The sequence below is a fragment of the Dromiciops gliroides genome, chromosome 4 (genome assembly GCF_019393635.1).
Source record: "Dromiciops gliroides isolate mDroGli1 chromosome 4, mDroGli1.pri, whole genome shotgun sequence".
In the NCBI taxonomy this organism is placed as follows: Eukaryota; Metazoa; Chordata; class Mammalia; order Microbiotheria; family Microbiotheriidae; genus Dromiciops; species Dromiciops gliroides.
Window position 1 is genome coordinate 247,567,578 of NC_057864.1, and position 21,005 is coordinate 247,588,582.

General features: G+C 42.5%; 1 protein-coding gene across 1 annotated transcript in view; it reads right to left on the bottom strand.

The window, feature by feature from the left end:
- The window catches only part of CPNE5 (copine 5), a 212,276-nt gene that overhangs the window by 104,133 nt on the left and 87,138 nt on the right, over window positions 1–21,005 (bottom strand). The window contains exons 7-8 of the mRNA XM_043963252.1: window positions 19,333–19,392; window positions 17,224–17,287 (exon numbers count right to left, since the gene is read on the bottom strand). Of these exons, the coding sequence (XP_043819187.1) occupies window positions 17,224–17,287; window positions 19,333–19,392 (124 nt within the window). The remainder of the gene's footprint in view (window positions 1–17,223; window positions 17,288–19,332; window positions 19,393–21,005) is intronic.

Consider the following 21,005-nt stretch of genomic DNA (forward strand, 5'->3'; position numbering starts at 1 on the left):
TCTATAATACCCAGAATAACTAGTCATTCACAGTTGTTCTTCGAACTAATCCTATTACTGTATTCAACATTTTCTTGGTTCTGCTCATTTCACTCCTCATTATTTCTTTTTTTTTTTTTTTTTTTTTAGTGAGGCAATTGGGGTTAAGTGACTTGCCCAGGGTCACACAGCTAGTAAGTGTTAAGTGTCTGAGGCCAGATTTGAACTCAGGTACTCCTGACTCCAGGGCCGGTGCTCTATCCACTGCACCACCTAGCTGCCCCCCTCATTATTTCTTACAAGTCTTTCTAAACTCAAGCTGCTCATCATTTCCTACTGCATAGTAGTATTCCATCACAATCATATACCACAACTTGTTCAGCCATTCCTCTATTGATAAGAATCCCCTCAATTTTCAGTTCTTTGCCACCACAAAGAGAGCTGCTATAAATATTTTAAAACATATAGGTGAGGTTTTTTTTTTCTTTTCCCCTGATCATCTCAGGAAATCAACATAATAGTGGTACTGTTGGATCAAAAGGTCATAGTTTTATAACTCCTTGGTCATAATTCCAGATTGCTCCAAAATGGTTGGATCAGTTCACAGTTCCACCAACAATGTATTAGTCTCCCAATCCCGCATCTTATACCTTCTTGATAACTACAAGTATAGCACTCTATGCACTCTGCCAACATGGTCTCTCTATTCTAAGACATACCTAAGCTCTATGCAGTGAGTTACCAGATGGAAAACACTGACTTGTCCCAGTGGTATGCAGGTTAATGGTTAACTAAGCTCTCAAAAACAAAAGTACACTAGACACACTTAAATTTAATCTGCATTATTAATATTTTCTTCATTGTTTTCTTAAGTCTAAACAATTAGCAAAACAATAAATAAAGCCCTGATTTCTAGCGTTTTTAAATGCACACAGGGAAAATTTAACAACCAGCTCTAGAGCCTGTTAGAGCTGGAGTTAATATACCCTTCTATGTTCTAGGTGCTATCTATGAACTCTCACTATGGTTCTGACATTACTGACACCAGCTTGAGAAGCATCTTGATGTAATTCAAAGAGCCCTAGGCTGGGACTCAGGAGGCCAAGGTTCTAGCTTTGCCACTCACTTTGGGTATGTTACTCCCCACCTTCTGGGTCTCAGTCTGCACAAGGAAAGGGTTGAGTTAAATGATATCTAAAGTTGTAACATTTCATTATCTGCCAGGACAATTCCAAAGAACTCATGATGGAAAATGTTCTCCACATCCAGAAAAAAGAACTGTGGATTCTGAATGCAGATTGAACCATACGGTTTCTACTTTTGTTTTGGGGTTGTTGTTTTTTTGTTTTTTTGAGTTTTTTCCCTTTTGTTCTGATTCTTCTTTCACAACAAAACTAATGCAGAAATATGTTTGATGTGATTGTACATATATGGTTTATATCAGATTGCTTTCTGTCTTGGGGAGGGGGGAAGGGAGGGAGAAAAATCTGGAACTAAAAATCTTATGAAAGCAAATGTTGAAAATTATCTTTACATGTAACTGGAAAATAATAAAATACTTTTATGATTTAAATTTTTTTTAATAAAAATAAAAACAAACAAAACAAAAAGACTTCATTATCTGGTAACATGCTGCACATCACTACTACCACCCTGCCCCCTGCAGAATGTAAATTCCTTGAGGGCAGGGACTGTGCCTCCCTCAATGCCTCCCAGAGTCCTCTGCACACTGTAAGAGCCTAATAAGTTTGTTGTGAGATCAAATGCAGAAAAGTGCTTGCTCAGCTGTGAAGTTCCATACACTGATCCCAGAGGTTCCTCCCAGCTCTAGGGTCTGTGGTTTGTAAATGGGAATAATCATGCTTATTACCTGACCAGCTCAGCCATCTGGAACACAGCTGGAGACCAAGGAGCATGGGGATGAAAAGGCTCAGAGCACGTGCATTAAAGTTCATGAACCTCAAGTGGGAAGCAAAATACAGAGCTATGCTTTAGCATTTGTATTGGAGGAGGGGTTGCTACAGACAGGAACCCCAAGAGCAGTGAGGAGTGATGGATGACAGCCTTCCAGGGAGGGAGGAGACAGAAAATCTATTCAAAGCAGCCGCAGTTATGCACAAAACCTGGCAATCTTGGGGCCATTTAAATGGGATGAAGGGACAACAGACGTTGGCAACTCAACCAAGACTGAGGGTGTGCCAGTGCAATAATTAATCTTCCTAATAATGACTTTCTTTACTTATTGAGGAAAGGCTAGATTAAATTCAGTATCTTCTGATTAGAGAGGCATTATATTATATTATTATTAGACTATAGCCTAATGGATAGATCCACTCTTGGACTCAGGAAATTCTGAGTTCAAGTTCCAACTCTGACACTAGCTGTATGATCTCAGGTGAGTCCTTTAGTCTCTCAGGAGCCCAGGAAGCTAAGACTATAATTGATCTTCCATGGAAGAAGTCATTGAAGAAATCAAGGTTCATTTTACAAGATGCTTTTTCATTCATTCATTTATTCATTCAGTCATTCAGTCAGTCAGTCAGTCAGTCAGTCCTTACCTCTCTTCTGATGTCCAGGCCTATATCTCCAATAGCCCATGAGAAATTCCACTGGCACTTCAAACTCACAATGTCCACATTCAAGCTCAGATGTGAGCTGAAGCCCACAGAGGGTAAATGATTTGCCAAAAGTCTCTCAGGCAGGGCTTAAACCTACTTCCTCTAATTGCACATCTAGCAGCACCCTTTTCACAGTACCAAACTGCCTCCCTGACTATGTGACCTTGGGCAGGTTACTCAACTTCTACAAGCCTCAGTTTCCTCATCTGTAAAATGAAGGGGTTAGACCATACACTAAGGTGTTTAACTAAAGGCTCCCCTTCTAAAAGGTATGCATGGCACACTTTTAAGCTTAATCTGCATCATTAATATTTTCTCTGTCACCTTCTTCAGTCAAGGCAATCAACAAAACAATACATCAAGACCAGATTTGTAATATTTGCCAATTTCTAGGTATAAAGGCTCACACCAAGAGCCACTTGGAGCTGTCTTCAGTATAACCCTGTCTATACGGCCTTTGATGTCCCTTTTAGCTCTAGGAGTAGCTAGGTGGAAGAAGTGGATAAAGTGATGGGGTTGGAGTCAGTAAGACTAGTCTTCCTGAATTCAAATATGGCCTCAGACAGTTCCTAGCTGTGTGATCCTGGGCAAGTCACTTCACCCTGTTTGCCTCAGTTTCTCCATCTGTAAACCATCCTGAGAAGGAAATGGCAAACCATTCCAGTATCTTTCCCAAGAAGACGCCAAATGGGGTCATGAAGAGTCAGACACAATTGAACTACAACAACAACTGTCTCTGGACCCTTGATCCTATGATTAATTGTTGATCATAAGAACTCATGATTATCTAGTGTTTTCCAAACATTATCTTGTTGCATAATCTGAAGTCTTTGGATCCCCAGGCCAGCTCTCCCTCTGCTACATCACACATCTTTTCACAGTAATAAGTGATCAACACATTTATCAAGGCACAAAAGCAAGTGTGAGGTGAGAGGGAGAAAGCTGCTACCTATAACACTTTCTCCCCCTAAGAGCACTGGAGACATGAGGCACTGTCATATTTTGTGGCTCAGGATGACTTCGTTTTCCTAATACAATACAGCAATGCTGACACATACACAAACACAACGGGATCATCTGCATTGTTGAGACTCAGAGTAAAGAATCTGTTAGTTATAAGCAGATATCCGGGAGTGCTGCCAAGCCGAACAGAGACAGACTTTCTCCATGATGGATCCATTTGACATACGGAGATTAATAAGACAATAGACTATATGATCGTTATCTACTCTTGGTGTCCAACCCTGATGAATCCAAAGAAAACCAGGCATAAAAATGTGGCTGAGATCATACAGCCACTGGCAATTTGCCCTCCATTGTTAGTTTTCAGTAACCAGATGGATGAATAGCTCTTTTGGTGTCACTATGGTGGAAAAGGTCTTGGAGTTGGAAGAGGATTTCAGTTTGATCTCTGCCACCATGTGACTTTGAGAAAATAATCTGCTCTCTCTAAGCCTCAATTTCCTTACCTGTAAAAGGGGGTTAGTTTCCTTACCTCAGTTTCCTTACCTGTAAGATGGAGCTAAAGAATATTAATAAAAGTTCACCTGACCCTCATTTTCCCACCAAAAAAAAAAACCCTTACCTGTATAAAGGACTTAAAGGTTGGCAATGAACTTTATATATTATCTCATTTGAGCCTCACAACAACCCTATGAGGAGCTGCAGGGCTATGATCATTCCCATTTTACAGATGATAAAAGTGAAACTCACAAAGGTTGTGATGTTCCTAAATCACAGGACAGCATCTCTCTCCTGCTCAATTGACTCCAATCACCTCCAGGATTAAATAAAAAATCCTTTATTAGGCATTTATAAAATTCCTAACCTTCCTCCCCTTTCCTTTCCAGTCTTCTGACACCTTCTGTGTATTCTTTTTTTATTTTTTAGGTCAGTGAGAGTTAAGTGACTTGCTCAGGGTCACACAGCTAGTAAGTGTCAAGTGTCTGAGGTATGATTTGAACTCAGGTCCTCCTGAATCCAGGGCCAGTGCTTTATCTACTATGCCACCTACCTGCCCATCTTCTGTGTATTCTTAAGTACCTTATGTAGTCTCCTGTCCAGTGACACTGGCCTCCTGGCTGATTCTTACACAAGACACTACATCTTCTGGCCCCAGATGTTTTCTCTTGCTGTGGTCCCCCCCCCCTAGAATTCTCTCTCCTTATCTCTGCCTCCTGGCTTCCTTCAAGTCCCATTTAAATCTCACCTTCTACAGGAAGTCTTTCCTGAGCCCTTTTAATTCTAATGCCTTCCCTCTGAGACTACTCTTAATTTATCCTGTCTATATCTTGTTTGTAAATAATTTTTGCATGTTTTCTCTCCCATTAGACTGGGAGCTCCTTGAGAATAGGGACTGTCTTTTGCTTTTCTTTGAGTCTCCAGTCCTTAGTACAGTGACTGGAACATAGTAGATAATTAATAAATATTCATTGACTAATGACTATTACCTTTAGGATCAAATACAAACCTGTTTGGTATGTAAGGTTCTTCACAACCTGGCTCCAGCCTCCAGGCATTGTCATTGTTGTTGTTCAGTTGTTTCAATTGTGTCTGACTCTTTGTGACCCCATTTGGGGTTTTCTTGGCAAAAATACTGGAGTTAAGTTTGCCATTTCCTTCTCCAGCTCATTTTACAGATGAGGAAATGGAGGCAAACAGGGTAAAGTGACTTGCCCAGGGTCACAGAGCTATTAAGTGTCTGAGGCTGGATTTGAACTCAAGAAGATGAATCTTCCTGACTCCAGGACTGGCATTCCATACACTGTACCACCTAACTGCCCATCTTATGTACCTTTGCATAAGAGCTCAAGTCCTAGCTTCTCCAGGTAGCCTTTCCTGGTGCCCCCACCTGGTAGAACTATTACTTCGGTATTTATTCAGAGAGAGAGAGACAGAGACAGAGATAGAGAAGGGGGAGGGAGGGAGGGAAGGAAGGAAGGAAAGAAGGAAGGAAGGAAGGAAGGAAGGAAGGAAGGAAGGAAGGAAGGAAGGAAGGAAGGAAGGAAGGAAGGAAGGAAGGAAGGAAGGAAGGAAGGAAGGAAGGAAGGAAGGAAGGAAGGAGGGAGCCATGTGGAATGGAGAGTAGATGAACAAATGCTACAAAAAAAGGAGGAAGGGCTCTGGAGAGAAAGTCAGGACAGAAGCTGTATTATTGAAACCACACTGGATTACAGATCTCCCAAGGCCAGCAATCCTGTATCTAGATCTTTTCTCACCTTAAGTTCCTTCATAAAAGCCTAAAGCATTTTCCTCTGAACAGAGAAAGTCCATTTACCTTTTGGTTTTGTTGCTGTTTTAAATGTTTGCTTTGTCTTTATGAGCATGCTATTTGGAATGCACTTTGAGGAAAAAGAGTGGGTGGAAGCAATTGAGGGAGAAACTAGAGAAGAAATAGAATTTGATCTAACACTGAGGTGTTTTGCCAGGAGCAATATCTCTGCCTAGGGGCTCAGAGCTAATAAAATGATAATGAGAATTACAGATCTTTTGATACTATTTTCCCAAGTATAGAAAGAAATTTATACTGGGAAATCCCTTGGGGCAATGAAATAGTAGTAGGGTGAGAGACAAATAGGAGAAATTGAACAGTTCTAATCACAGCATCCCCCTGAATACTGCTACCTTAAGAGAACTTCTTTTTTGTTAATCATCAGATGGTGGACAAGTGTCTTATTTTGTTATAATTCTAAGTATGAGTGACTGGACCAGACTGAATTATACCTAGCCTTGAACAGATGTCAAAGTAGCTCTGAGGAGCTAGAATTTATACAAAGAGTTGATGGGAGGGAGAGAGGAATCATCTTGGGTTTCTTAACAGAGTTCTAATTATGTTTCTAATTAGTCATTAAAATAGATATTTTAAAACCAAATCATTAATCATCTAAATTATTATCTTTCCTACAATCCATCTAAACGCAGTAGGCATTTACTAGATATTGGTTGAATGGAACAGAATTTGTTGAATAACCTGAAGTCCCACATCATGGCAAGGACAAAACAGAGAGGCTCTAGTCTTCCAAGTCCCAGGCAGTCTCCCAAGAACAAAGGCACCTTAATCAAACTTGAAAGGAAAACAGAATCCAGGGCTAAAACAATGGGTATTTGCAAGATGGCAAAAGTTCTCAGTGTTCTGTCTATGAGAAGGTCATGGTCAGCTCTCAGTGACAACCAGTTGGCACAGTCTGGGGTCTCAAAAATAGTCACTATCATCCTCTGGCAGCATCATGTCTGAGAGAGAGCACAGGACCTGGAGGGAGTAGGCCTGGACTCTTACATAGATTGATATCAGATACATAATCCAACCCAAGGTGGTGGGACTTACCCAAGGTCACATAGATAGTAAGTGGCAGGGCCACGCTTTGAATGCAGCTACTCTGACTTTGATCCCAACCTCTTTCTATTATGCCATACTTCCCATTGTTTAGAGGCAGCTGTCTCAGAGTATAGATTTCTGGGCATAGAGTCAGGAAGAACAGAGTTCAAATCTGGCCTCAGACTTTATTAGCTATGTGACCCTGCATGAGTCCCTTAACTTCTGTCTTCCTCAGTTCATTCATGTGCAAAATGGAAACAATAAAAAAAAAAACCCACCTCTCAGGATTATGATGAGAATTACAGATACTTTTGATACTATTTCCCTAAGTATAGAAAGAAATTTATACTGGGAAATCCCTCTGGGTGATGAAATAGTGGTAGGATGAGAGACAAATGGGAGCATTCTTGTTCGTTAATCATTAGATGGTATACAAGTGTCTTGTGAGAATGAGATAATAATTTGTAAAGTGCCCGGCACATAGTGGGAGCTTTATAAATATTGATTTCCTTCCTTTCATCAGCTGTGTGATGATGGCCAGGCCGTATGGTCTCTTTTAACCTAAATTTCCTCCTCTCTACAATGGGAATAATAATCCTTGCATTCCCTACTGCAGAGAGCTGTTGGGGAGGAAAGACCTTTCTAAGGCCGGGAGCCCTAAAGAGAAAAGAGTTTCTGTCACTCTTGCTCTTTCCCTAACAGAGAGCTATTCCCTGAACTCTTGATACAGGAAGATGTTGGACCATTTCCCAAACTGGGCCAGTAGAATGTGGGCTTTGATTTCATAAAGAGTCAAGGCTGTCAAGCCACCCTTGGCTGCTCTGCCCCCTCCCATCCCCCTCCTCTCTTCCAGGAATAGCAAGACCACAGAAGCAGGAACTGGTCTACAGCCAGGGGCGAGAAAACCAGGAGGCACAGAGGTCACCAGACTGGAGTCAGCAAGAATTGTCTCAGAATCCAGATGCCAGGCCCTGGCTATTCCTTTGGATGCCAGCAGTTTGTGTATAGTGGACCATAAAATGTCCAAGCTGGAAGGGGCCTCAGAAGTAATCCAGATCCAAACCTTTCATTTCACAGACAAAGAAACTGAGAGAGAGACTTCTCAAGATCACAGGGGTAGAAAAGAGCGGAACCAAGATTCACAAAATCTCAAAGTTATCCCACTTCCCCCACACACACCCCTCTCCTCTCCCCAGCCCTTTCTTTGTATCCTTGGTACTTAGCACAATGCCTGGCACATAGCAAGAACCTAAATAATTGTTCAGTTACATCCAATTCTTTGTGACCTCATTTGGGGTTTTTTTGGCAAAGATACTGAAGCGATCTGCCATTTCCTTCTCCAGCTCATTTGACAAATGAGACACTGGGAGGCACAATGGATAGAGTGACAGCCCTGAAATTCAAATCTGGCCTCAGACACCCACTGTGTGACCCTGGGAAAGTCACTTAACCTTGTTGCCTCAGTTGCCTCATCTGTAAAATGAACTGGAGAAGGAAACAACAAACCACTCCAGCATCCTTGCCAAGAAAACCCCAAATGGGGTCATCAAGAGTCTGACATGACTAATTAACTAAACCACCACCACAACAAAAGTGTTTGTTGGCTGACTGACTAGAGGCGTTCTAGTCCAATCCATTACTGGAATGGGAATCTCCTCCATAACATCAATTAATTAAGCGATCAACAAGCATTTATTCAAGCATCTACTATGTACCAGACATTGGGGAGAGAAAGACAAAAGTGAGACTATCTTGCATTCTATTGGGAGGATACAACGTGAATACAAAGTAATTTCAAGGAGAGAGAGTGCTGGAAGCTGGAGAGGAATCTGCCTTGTGGGAGAGGTGGCACCTCAGGAGGGCTCTGATGGGAGATGGGGATTCTATACCTCAAAAGTGGAAAGGGGGGGTTCATTTCAGGCATGGGACATCACCTATACAAAGTCACAGCCAGTACTTATATAGCTTTAACTTTGGCAAAGGGCACTTCACATTTCTTATCTCGTTTTATCCTCACCTATCCTCCCGGGTAGGTGGGTGCTAGCATTATTTCCATTTTACAAACTGAGGAAAGTGAGGCTGAGAGAGATTAAATGGCTTGTCCAGGGTCACACAGCTGGTAAATGTCTGGGTCAGGATTTGAACTTGGGTCTTCCTAACCTCCAAGTGCAGGGCTCAATCTGCTACAACAAATGGATTTGATAAATAGATAGATGATGGATGGATACGCATATGTATATGTATATATATATATATACATACATACATACATATATATACACACACATACATGTACATGTGTGTGTGTGTGTGTGTGTGTGTATAGAATACCTAACAGGGCCATTTGACTGAAATGGACAGTACATGAAAAAAAAGTAATATAAAAGTTGCCTGAAAAAGTAGGAAAGAGCCAAATTGTGGGGGACTTAAAAATCAAGTGACAGGGGCAGCTAGATGGCTCAATGGATAAAGCACCGGCCCTGGATTCAGGAGGACCTGAGTTCAAATGCCAGTCCAGACACTTGACACTAGCTGTGTGACCCTGGGCAAGTCACTTAACCCTCATTGCCTCACCAAAAAAAAAAAAAAAATCAAGTGACAGATTTCTATAGATTTTAGGTAGATTTATCCTGGATGCAATAGTGAGCTACAGAAGATTTTTGAAGTGGGGAGGGCTTCATTAGATCTGTGTTTTTAGGAATATAAATTTGGCATCTGGAAGGTTTTGAGAGGAAAGAGAATAGAGGCTAGGATACCATTTAAGAGAATATATCGTATTCAAATGAGAGAGGGTGAGGTAGAGTAGAGCCACTTATAAGTGGCTAGACTACAGGTGTGAAAAATGTAGTAAAGATAGGACTGACAAGACCATATTCAATTGAAAATATATAGGGGCAAGGGTTGGAAGGATTGTAAGGGAGAGTGAAGAGTCAAGGCTGTGGATTCATCTCGGTGACCGGAAAAATAATAGTGTCATCAGCAGAAATGGTGAAAGTTTCTTGTCCAGTGGGTTGGACAACATGGTCTCTAAGTTCTCTTTTGGCTCTAAACATTCTATGACTCTTGGATGAGCAAAAGCCAAATTTCTTCCCTCATCTTCTTGGCTTCTCATCACAAGCAAGACTTCAGGGCCTGCTTTGACTATCTGTGGGCAATCTGACTCTTAGCAAAGGGGCTGAGGGATAGAGTGAGAGGTAGAAGGAGGTCACCGAATTTCAGCATCCATGTCCACTCCTGGGTACTCATTTCCATCCAAGCCAGGCCCTTCCTGCCATATTTTGCACATGAATAAATAATGGAAACATTTGTCGGTTCTGTTCAAATATAATAAACCCTTCAGTCTGAGAATATTTTCTCTAGAAAGGATTGACCCTAAAGACCCCTGAGAAACCAGATAAGACCTGGAAAGTGAGAGAAAAGACCATATCTGAACTCTTCTCAGAGTCCTAGGGGCAGAGAGTGAGTCTGGTTTCAGGCCCTACAGCTTTGTTGTCCAAACCTCCCAGCAGGGGGCCGCTGGGCACACAAGGCTCTGAGGAGCTGAGGCTACTGGGCCTTAAGCCTGAGCAGAGCCTGAAGAGGGGCCTGGGTTTTGTGGGAGTTGGGCTGGGCTGGGAATTCACCTTGAGGTGCCCAAGGTGATCTCCACATGACTTGAGTTTTGTTTTGTTTTGAAAGGTTATATTTACACAAGCACTATTTAGTGGGGAATAGGGACATTCTTACTCCAGCATAGGACTGGGGCCTAAAACTGAAATCTGATTGGTCGGTAAACAGAGAAATCTGATTGGTCAAACCCCAAGTCAGATTTTCTTTCTTGAAGAGTTATTTATGTATGTTAACACAGCATTGTTCTGAGGAGGAGCTGATATTCTTGCCCAGAATAGGTTAAAGCCTGGTATCATAGTTTGTAAAATCTGATTGGCCGACTGGTACCACCTGACTAGTTTCTACCACTGTGATTGGTTCACCTGGTACAATCTGATTGGCTGTTATTGTTATGCCGATGTTGATGGGGGAAGTATGTAAATGAGGAATAGTAAACTAGCAATGTGATTGGTCAGAGGGGACCCCTTGAGGGGTATAAATACAGATGTGGGACTTCAGTGCACCCTCCAGAACATTCAGAAGAGTGCCCATCTTCATGAAGATGAATAAAGAAGCCTTTACCCACTGACTGCTGCCTGCTTGGATTCTTTCTGCTAGCAACACTTGAGCTGCTAACACTAGAGCTGTGCAACACTATTTGAGCTGTTAACCTTGTTTCTAACAAAAGTAACTTGCCCAAAGTCACATGGATGAGGGTGGGGAGGGACAAGGGAAGGGAATGGGTATTTTATAAAGCATTCCCTGTGTGTCAGGCACTGGGCTAAGTGCTTTTACAAATATTATCTCATTTGATCTTCATAAACACACTGGAAGGTAGGTGCTATTATTACATCTATTTTAAAGATGAGGAAACTGAGGCAAACAGCAATTAAGTGACCCACACAGGGTCACATAGCTACTAAGTATCTGAGGTTAGATTTGAACTCAGGTCTTCCCTAGTGCAGGGCTCACCTAGCCTCCTCCTTAACAAATTAATGACAGAGGCTGACTCATATCCAGGTGGTTCTTCCCTATTTACTTCCTGCACAAGTTTGAACAAAGTTAAAATTTTGGAAAAACAATTCAGCACAGCCCTTTTCAAATTCTGACACAAGGAGTCATCCACACTTTGCTTGGAAGCCTCTGGCCAGGTCAAGCCACTCCTGTCGTATTGTTCTGGGTGCCACAGTTGAAGAAAGACATGAACAGGTTGGAGAAGAAAGGAAAGAAGACAACAAGTATTTATTAAGCAATTACCCTGTGCTCATTTATGAACAGGGTCAAGGAGGGTATTTGTTTTGCTTGACTATGCATGTTTATTATGAGGGTTTTGTTTTTCCTCTTGTTTTTACTGAAGTGAGTGGGAAGTGAGAAGGAGAAAAAATAAATGTGTGTTAATTGGGGGGAAGGTTAAAAAAAAAAAGAAGACCTCTGTTAAAGGGTAACTCACTGCCTCCTGGGGCAGCCCTCCACTTTTGGGCAGCTCTAATTGGAAGCAAGTTTTTCTTTAAATCAAGTTGAAGTCTGCCCCTGTGCAACTTGGACCCACAGTTCATAGCTTTGCCTGCTCAAGATAAGCAGGACAAATCTAATCTGACCTCCACAGGACAGCCTTCAAGTGCTTGAATCATGTTCCCTCTGAGTGTTCTCCCCAGCCAGGCTAAGCTCAATCAAAAGATCTTTATGTGACCTGGATGCCTTCTGCTATTGTTTAGACATGTCTAACTCTTTCTTTTCTTTCTTTTTTTTTTTTTTTGCAGGGCAATGAGGATTAAGTGACTTGCCCAGGGTCACACAGCTAGTAAGTGTCAAGTGTCTGAGGCTGGATTTGAACTCAGGTCCTCCTGAATCCAAGGCCAGTGCTTTATCCACTGCGCCACCTAGCTGCCCCCCTCTGACATGTCTAACTTTTTATGACCTCATTTGGGATATTCTTGGCAAAGATATTAGAGTGGTTTGCCATTTCTAACTAATTTTTTTACAGATGAGGAAACTGAGGCAAACAGAGTTAAGTGACTCTCTCAGGATCACACAGCTAGTAAGTGTCTAAAGCCAGATTAGAACTCACAAAGAAGAGTCTTCCTGACTCCATGTCCAAAGCTCTATCCACTGTGTCACCTAACATGACCCTTCATTAAAATGGTCCCTTTCCTCTAGTACTCTCCCTAGAACAGCCTGTAGCCCTAAGGCCTGCTCACCCTGGAGTATTCCTCTGAAAGACTTGCTCCCTTTCTCCCACTGGGAAGCTCCTCCTGAAGCCTCCCTGCCTGCCTTCATTCCTTGCTCTGACTTTCTGGACTTCAAAACCCCTACACTGTTTATCTCCTTCCCCCACCTCTTCTCAGCTCCCTCTTACAAGTTGTTTTGCCCCATTGGAATGTAAGCTCCCTGGGGCAGCTAAATAGTGCAGTGGATAGAGCACCGGCCCTGGAGTCAGGAGTACCTGAGTTCAAATCCGGCCTCAGACACTTAACACTTACCAGCTGTGTGACCCTGGGCAAGTCACTTAACCCCAATTGCCTCACTTAAAAAAAAAAAAAAAGGAATGTAAGCTCCCAGAAGGCAGGAACTGTCTTTCTTTTTACTTTCATTTACATTCTTATCACATGGTAATTGATTAATAAATACTTGTTGTCTTCTTTCCTTCCTTCTCCAACCTGTTCATGTCCTTCTTCAACTGTGGTGCCCAGAACAATACAACAGGAGTGGCTTGACCTGGCCAGAGGGATCTATTACCGTGCTTGTTTGGGAGGGCCAGGGCCTCTAGGTCCAGGCTTCTGCTTACTGCACCACTGTACCCTGTCTTCTCCTCCCCTGTTGGATCATGTGGTCCTTGAAAGTAGGGTCTGTACTAAAATTATCCCCAAGGCCTGGCACAGGGTCTTGCACATAAATGAGTAAGACTCAGTAGGATGACTGCTATAGAACAGACTGGAAGCCACCACATGTAGAAGGGTTGGAGCAGCCCTTTTAGAGGTAGCTTGTCAAGTGATTGATTATTTACTCCCTGTACAGGGTAGGGGGAGAAGGAAAGGAAGGAAAGGAGGAAAAGAAGTATGGAAGGAAGGAAGGGAGGGAGGGAGGGAGGAAGGAAGGAAGGAAAGAAAGAGAGTCACCCAGGGTCACCCAGCTAGGAAGTCCCTGAAGCTGAATTTGAACTCTGATCCCCTTTACTCTAGGGCCAGTGTCCCTCTCTATTTCTCTCATTCGGCCTCACCTACCTCTTTATAGTCCTGTTTCTTTCTGTGTCTTTTGTGTGTGTGTGTGAGGCAGTTGGGGTTAAGTGACTTGCCCAGGGTCACACAGCTAGTAAGTGTTAAGTGTCTGAGGCCGGATTTGAACTCAGGTCCTCCTGACTCCAGGGCTGGTGCTCTATCCACTATACCACCTAGCTGCCCCTTTTCTGTGTCTTTTTATGTCTGTTTTGTGTTGCTTTCTGTCTCTCTGTCTTTGCCTCTGTCTTTTACTCTGTCTCTCTCTCTCTCCTTCCTTTTCACTATCTCTTTCTGTGCATATCTCTTTGCCTTTCTGTCTCTGTTTCTCTCTAGCTTTTGCTCTCTCTCTCTCTCTCTCTCTGTCTCTTTCTCTCTTGTGTGTCTCTGTGTCTTGCTTTCTCTCTCTCTCTCATTCTCTTTGTCTCTCTGTATCTCTCGGTTTCTGTCAGTCTCTCTCTGCCACCCCCTTCTCTCCTTGCCCTTCTTTTTCTCTATCTGCATCTGTTTCCTTCTGTCTCTGTCTTTCTGTTTCTATCTCTGCCTCTGTTTCTCAATGTCTGTCTCTGTCTCTTCCTATCTCTCCATCTCTGTTTCTCTCTCTCCTCTTATATCAGGCGTGGTTCTCTCCATTTCGGGTAGAATTTATTCATATGATCAGGAAATGTTCCTTTTGGCAGAGCCCTGATGCATCTTTGGAAATCTGCCCCCTTTTTTACTGTGAGGCCGATCTCTCTCTCTCAGGGGATGTTGCACCAATATGACATAAGAGAACCATTCAAATACAATTACTTTAATTCAGTCAGGTGCCGAGATTCTATCTCCTTTCCTTGAAAGTGTTTTAGGCTAAGAGCGACCTAATGGAACCGTAGGAAGAGAGCTGAAACAATCAAGGAGATTGGGGGGAGGTGGTATTGAGAGGGATGGAAGGGAAAGCTGACTGCCAGGTGAGAAGAGAAAACAAATTAGGTCTTTGTAGTCAGGAAAATTGACAGCTTTGGGGGAAGATCCCAAAGATGTGATTGGAATCTATAAAATTACAATAGTAGGGTACAAGAGGTAGGGAAACCCAGATGTGTTCACTAGATCTTGGAATATGAGACCTGGAGGCTGGAAGGTCCCCTTAAAGTTCAAAATAATGAGAGGAAGTGTGTGATAATGGAAATGGCATTTTGGGGGGGGGTGAGGCAATTGGGGTTAAGTGACTTGCCCAGGGTCACACAGCTAGTAAGTGTCAAGTGTCTGAGGCCAGATTTGAACTCAGGTCCTCCTGACTCCAGGGCCAGTGCTCTATCCATTGTGCCACCTAGCTGCCCCAGTGGCGTTTTATTTGAAGTCTGAAGACCAAATCTCAATCCTGCCACTTAGTACCAGTGTGTCTGTAGGGAAATCATTTCTTCTCTCTGGGCCTCAGTTTTCTCATCTCCAATCAATAAACACTTATTAAGCATCTGCTATATGCCAGGTGGGCAGCAGATAGAGCACTGGGCCTGGAATCAGGAAGACCTGAGTTCAAATCTGATCTCAGACACACTAGCTGTGTGACCTTGGGCAAGTCACTTGACCTCTGTTTGCTTCAGTTTCCTCAACTGTAAAATAGGGGTTTATAATAATAATGCCTACCTTGTGGGATTGTTGTGAAGATCAAATGAGATAATATTTGTAAAGTGTTTAGCATAGTGCCTGGCACATAGTAGGCACTCAATAAATGTTTATTCCCTTCTTTCCCCATGCCTTTTACTTTAAAGAGAGACTGAGGCCCAAGGGGCATGCACCTAGTAAATGACAGAGTCAGGATCTCTCTACCAACAAATCTAGCACTCATTCTCATGACTACACTTCTCCCTTTTTAAATTCCCTCCCAACACTGGCACAGTGCTTTGTAAATGATGCTGAATAAAAATAATTGGTCATATATTTATGGTGCTTTAAGGTTTATTATTAATAAGAATATGAATACAGCATTACGAGGTTTACAAGGCAATTTACATACTCACAACAACCCTGTGAGGTTGACAGTGTGACTATTTTTGAACCTATTTTAGAGAGGAGGAAACAGAGGACATCCATCACAGAGCTACTAAGTATCAGAGCTGGGATTTGCATGCAAGTGTCCTGACTCCAATTACTTCTCCAAAGCAAAGCCAGGAAGCCTAAACCGTCTGGTTGCTTCCCATTCCTTCTCCCACTCCTACTTCATTCATTCTCCTGTTACTAGTTATTAAGTGGGTTGAGACCATTCCCTGGAAACCCCAGTTTCCAAGTTCAGTCTATTTCTCCTACTACTCCCACCTACCTTGCCCCTCCCATCTCTCCTCCAGCTTACACCAGCTCAAACACCGGGTCCCAGCTCCCTAAAACAAGAGTAGGATTATCCTGCAGAGACTTTACCTGGCCAATATTACCTGAATCCTTTGTCTAACCCTTTGTTACTATATCCTGCTGTCTATGTGGCCTATGATAGATTGAAAGACTGGATGGAATGAGAGGGCATGTGTGTGTGCGCACACACATACACATACACACACACACACACACACACACACACACACACACACACGAGTGAAAATGCCTGTTTCTCCAAATCCAACACCAGTCTCCTACCCTGGAAGCTGTATGTGAGATTAAAAATAACAAGCATTGGGGGGCAGCTAGGTGGCACAGTGGATAAAGCACCAGCCCTGGATTCAGGAGGATCTGAGTTCAAATCCACCCTCAGATACTTGACACTTACTAGCTGTATGACTCTGAGCAAGTCACTTAACCCTCATTGCCCTGCAAAAATAAATAAGTAGATAGATAGATAGATGAATGAATGAATAAGTAAATAAGTAAGCAATTAACTAAATTAATGAATAAAAAATAAATAAGTAAATAGATAAATAAATAAATGAATCGATAAATAGGTAAATAAATAAATAGATGAATAAATTAATGAATAAATAAACAAATAAATAAGTGAAAATAAAACAGAAAAAACTAAAAAGCATTTATTAACCACCTACTGTATATAGTAGGAATATTGAATGTAAGTTCCTAAAGGACAGGTTTCTTTTTTATTCCTTCATTTTTATAATTTTATGTTACTTCTTATTTCCTTTTTGTCTTTATAACCCAGCATCTATCACAGTCATAGGTGTTTAATACTTGCTGGTTCATTCATTGACTAATTGATTGCAGAACCCTATGTTAGGCATTGAAAGGGGGAAAATGTTAATTAAGAGACTGTCCTAGGATACTGCACTCCCACCCCCAAGAAAAAATGATGACCAGATGCTAAGACAGAAAAGGTATATCTGTCCGCCAGTGTTGTCGACAGCATAGACAAACTCTATTTTAGAAAATGGGGAAGCCAAAGTAGGAATGAAGAGCTTTGCTCCCCCATCCCTACCCCCCAAGACCCCTTGTGGCCTTGCTGCTCCATGGAAGGCCCACCTGGCCTCCTTCAGTCTTCTCTGGAGTCAGCTGGTCCAGAGAGGGCTCTCCCCTCCCCTCCTCCATCGTTACTCACCCTGCAGTTGCTCAGCTCCTCCACTGACAAGATAATAGTGCCACACTTCTTCCCAGGAACCCCGCTGGGCAAAGGAAAGAGCCAATATTAGACAATGGACACCCACAGCCAAGGCAGCCCCTTCCTCCGCACCAGCACCATTCACAGACCAGCCTTATCCCCACGAGAAGGAGCTTCCTAGAACATTCAGGAAATGTGTAAATGAAAGGGCACCTCAATATAGCCCAGATCTGGGATTTCCTCAGCTCAGAAATGCTGCTTCCCCCCACCTCCTATCAACAACAGAATGGCCCATCTAGCACTGAGTAAATACCCTGAGAACATTAAGTGATTTAAGTGAGAGGCATAACTTGAATTCAGGTCTTCTTGACTTCAAATCCAGCACCCTCTCTTCACTGTGCTATACTGCCTTTTGTTGTTGTTTGGTTGTTTTACTCATGTCGGACTCTTTGTGGCCCCATTTGGAGTTTTCTTGGCAGAGATACTGAAGTGGTTTGCCATTTCTTTCTCCAGCTCATTTTATAGAGGAAGAAACTGAGGCAAACAGAGTGAAGTGACTTTCCCAGGGTCACACAGCTAATAAGTGTCTGAAGTCAGAGTTGAATTCGCATCTTCCTGACTCCAGCCCAAGTGCTCTATCTACTACACCACCTAGCTGCCCAGACAAATTTCTCCAACCTGGAAATGATTTTCTTTCCCTCTTCAGAACTAACCAGATTTCCCTACCTAACCTCCCCGTCTTCCTTCAGAGCCAAAGCAGGGGTGGGGCTGCCTGCACAGTGGCACCAACAGGCTTTTGTGGTTCTCATACTTTTCATCCAAAGATCACTTCTGAAGGAAAAATGCCCTGAAGGTCAATTAGCCTTTCCATGTACACAGAATGTCCATAGTTTCATTGTTACACATATACCAGGGCAGACTGCAAATCCTTATCAGGTCTTCCTTCAGGGGAAGACCAACCCTCTGGTGAGGAAGCTCTACCATATTAGCAAGGTTGGCCTTCAAGGCACATAGACCATCAACAACTCTATATTCAAAGTGACCTCTTACTAGCTGTGTGACCCTAGGCAAGTCACTTAACCTTCATTGCCCCCCGCAAAAAAAACAAAAACAAAACAACAAACAAAAGTAACCTACTCCACTCAGAGCTACCCAGACTGTGTTATTTCCCCAATGGAGAGGGAAAGGACTTAAGGGGAGAATCATGGACCTAAGGTGGGTAAGAATGGGGCCATTGGTTCTCATCTTGGGATGGTGAAAGAGTAATCTGAACCCAAGTTGTTACCTGTGGCCCAGGGCTTCCTGACTTTGAGTACTCATGGACTGGATCTAATCTTGTGGCCTGACCCAAAAGATCAATCTCCCCAATCCAGAGTTTGTTCTAGAATAGCAGTTTTCAAACTTTTTAGTCTTAGATTCTTTTAAAAAGTATTGAAGTTGGGGGCAGCTAGGTGGTGTAGTGGAAAAAGTACTGGCCCTGGATTCAGGAGGACCTGAATTCAAATCCTGCCTCAGACACTTGACACTTACTAGCTGTGTAACTGTGAGCAAGTCACTTACCTCTCATTGCCCCACCAAAAAAAATATATTGAAAGACCCCACAAAGAGCTTTTGTTTATTAGGGTTATATCTATTGGTTCTTCTCATATTGGAAATTAAAATATTATAGTGTGGGGGTAGCTAGGTGGCGCAGTGGATAGAGTACCAGCCCTGCATTCAGGAGGGCCTGAGTTCAAATCCGACCTCAGATACTTGACACTCCCAAGTGAACCCTGGGCAAGTCACTTAACCCCAATTGCCTCACAAAAAACCCACAGCATTATAGTGTGATTATGAATATAGTTCTGGCTTCCTCACCAACCACCCCCCAGAAGTACCCATATGAGATTAGCTGCTCTAGAAAATTTCCACCTATTATTTATATAGAGCTCTTGAGCCCTTCCTCAGTGGGTGTCTTTGGGCAGGGACCAACTCTACTTCCCTGACCAAGTCTGGATCTGCATATGGTCACATCATGGATTCATATCTGACCTCCTAAGAGCCATCTTGGCCCTGCCCAGGATTCTGTAAGGCTGATATGCGTGGGGAAGAAGGAACCTTTGACCTTACCCATTTGACACCGATGGAATGTGTTTGCCGGTCCTGGCATTCAGGCTGAATGTTCCTATCCTGGTGGAGAAAAACAGACAGACAGAGATGCAGACAAACAGAGAAAGAGACAGAAAGGCAAAGAGAGTGAGAAGCAGAATGATGAGCAGGCCTGACCCCTGCCTGACTAGACCCAGCACTTATTGTCTTTATCAGAAGCATCTAACATTCAGCCCCTTCCCATGCCATTCTCTCCCTCTGTCCTATTGCCGGCCCCTTACCTTTGTTGCATGTACCTCTGCTTCTCTTCCTCATTAAACTAAAAGCTCACTGAGGACAAGGATTCTTCTTATATTTCTTTTATGTCCCCCTCCCTCCTTCCCCTCACATTACAGCGGTTGTGGGGTCAGAGATGTAGCCCTGGCTAAGAACAGCTTAGGTCTATGGACCTAAGTCAGACAAGGCATCTCTTGGAAGCTATAAGGTCTCCTCCCCTGTTCTCTCACCAACCCTTGTTTACCAGGCAATGTGGCAACATTCAAGAGCTTACTGAATGTCTGGGGCTAGGGCTACTTAACTCCTAAACAGAGGCTGTGTACACTCCCAAGTGAACCTGATAAAAATAATAATAGCTAACCTGTATACACTGCTTACTTTGTGCCAGGCACTGTGCTAAGTGCTTTATAATTATTATTTTATTTGAGCCTCATGATAACCCTGGGAAGATAATAATAATAATTAATAATAATAATATGAGGTCGCATTTGTATGGGCAGTTGGGTGGTACAGTGGATAGAGCGCTATCATCTATCACAGAGGATAGAGTACTGGGCCTGGAGTTAAGACTCATCTTCCTGAATTCAAATCTGGCCTCAGATTTGACCCTGCATGACCCTGGGCAAATCACTTAACTTTCTTTGCCTCAGTTTTCTCATCTGTAAAATGAGCTGTAGAAGAAAATGACAAACCACTCCAGTATCTTTGCCAAGAAATCCCCAAATGGGGTCATGAAGAGTTGGACACAACTGAAAAGCCTAAACAACAACAAAAGCATTTTTATGGCACTTTAAAGTTTGTAAAACACTTTCCATATGTTATCTCATTTTATCTTCACAACCTGGTCAGGCAAGTACTGTCATTATCCTCATTGAACTCAATGTTTCTCAACTCCCACTGATCTTTCCCCTAAAACCATCCTCACCCCTAACTTCCTCATTTCTATTAATGGAACCACTGCCCTCCTCAGACTCACTACAAAATCACAAATTTAAGAAAAAAACCATATACATAAATATACACACATATATGTAATTATTATATTCATTTTACAGGTGAGGAAATTGAGCCAAACTGAGGTTGGGACTTGCCCTGGTTCATACAACTAGTATTTGAGGCCAGATTTGGACTCAAGTTCAAATGAATGTAATTTAGCTTAAAATTTAATTGGGAAATATTAACAAAATAAAAATACAATAGAACATAAATAATGTTAATATGTGGTTTTCTAACTCAATATGGGGCCTACAGGGATCCTTAGGTATGGTTTAGTGGTGCCTTTCTATTTGAGTTTGACACCACTGGGCTATATTTTTGGTGTTGTTTATATTCATTCATTCATTCAACATTTGTTGATTGCTCACTATGCTTAAAGCACTATTAGGAGACAAAAGAAATATACAGAACTTGCTCACAGT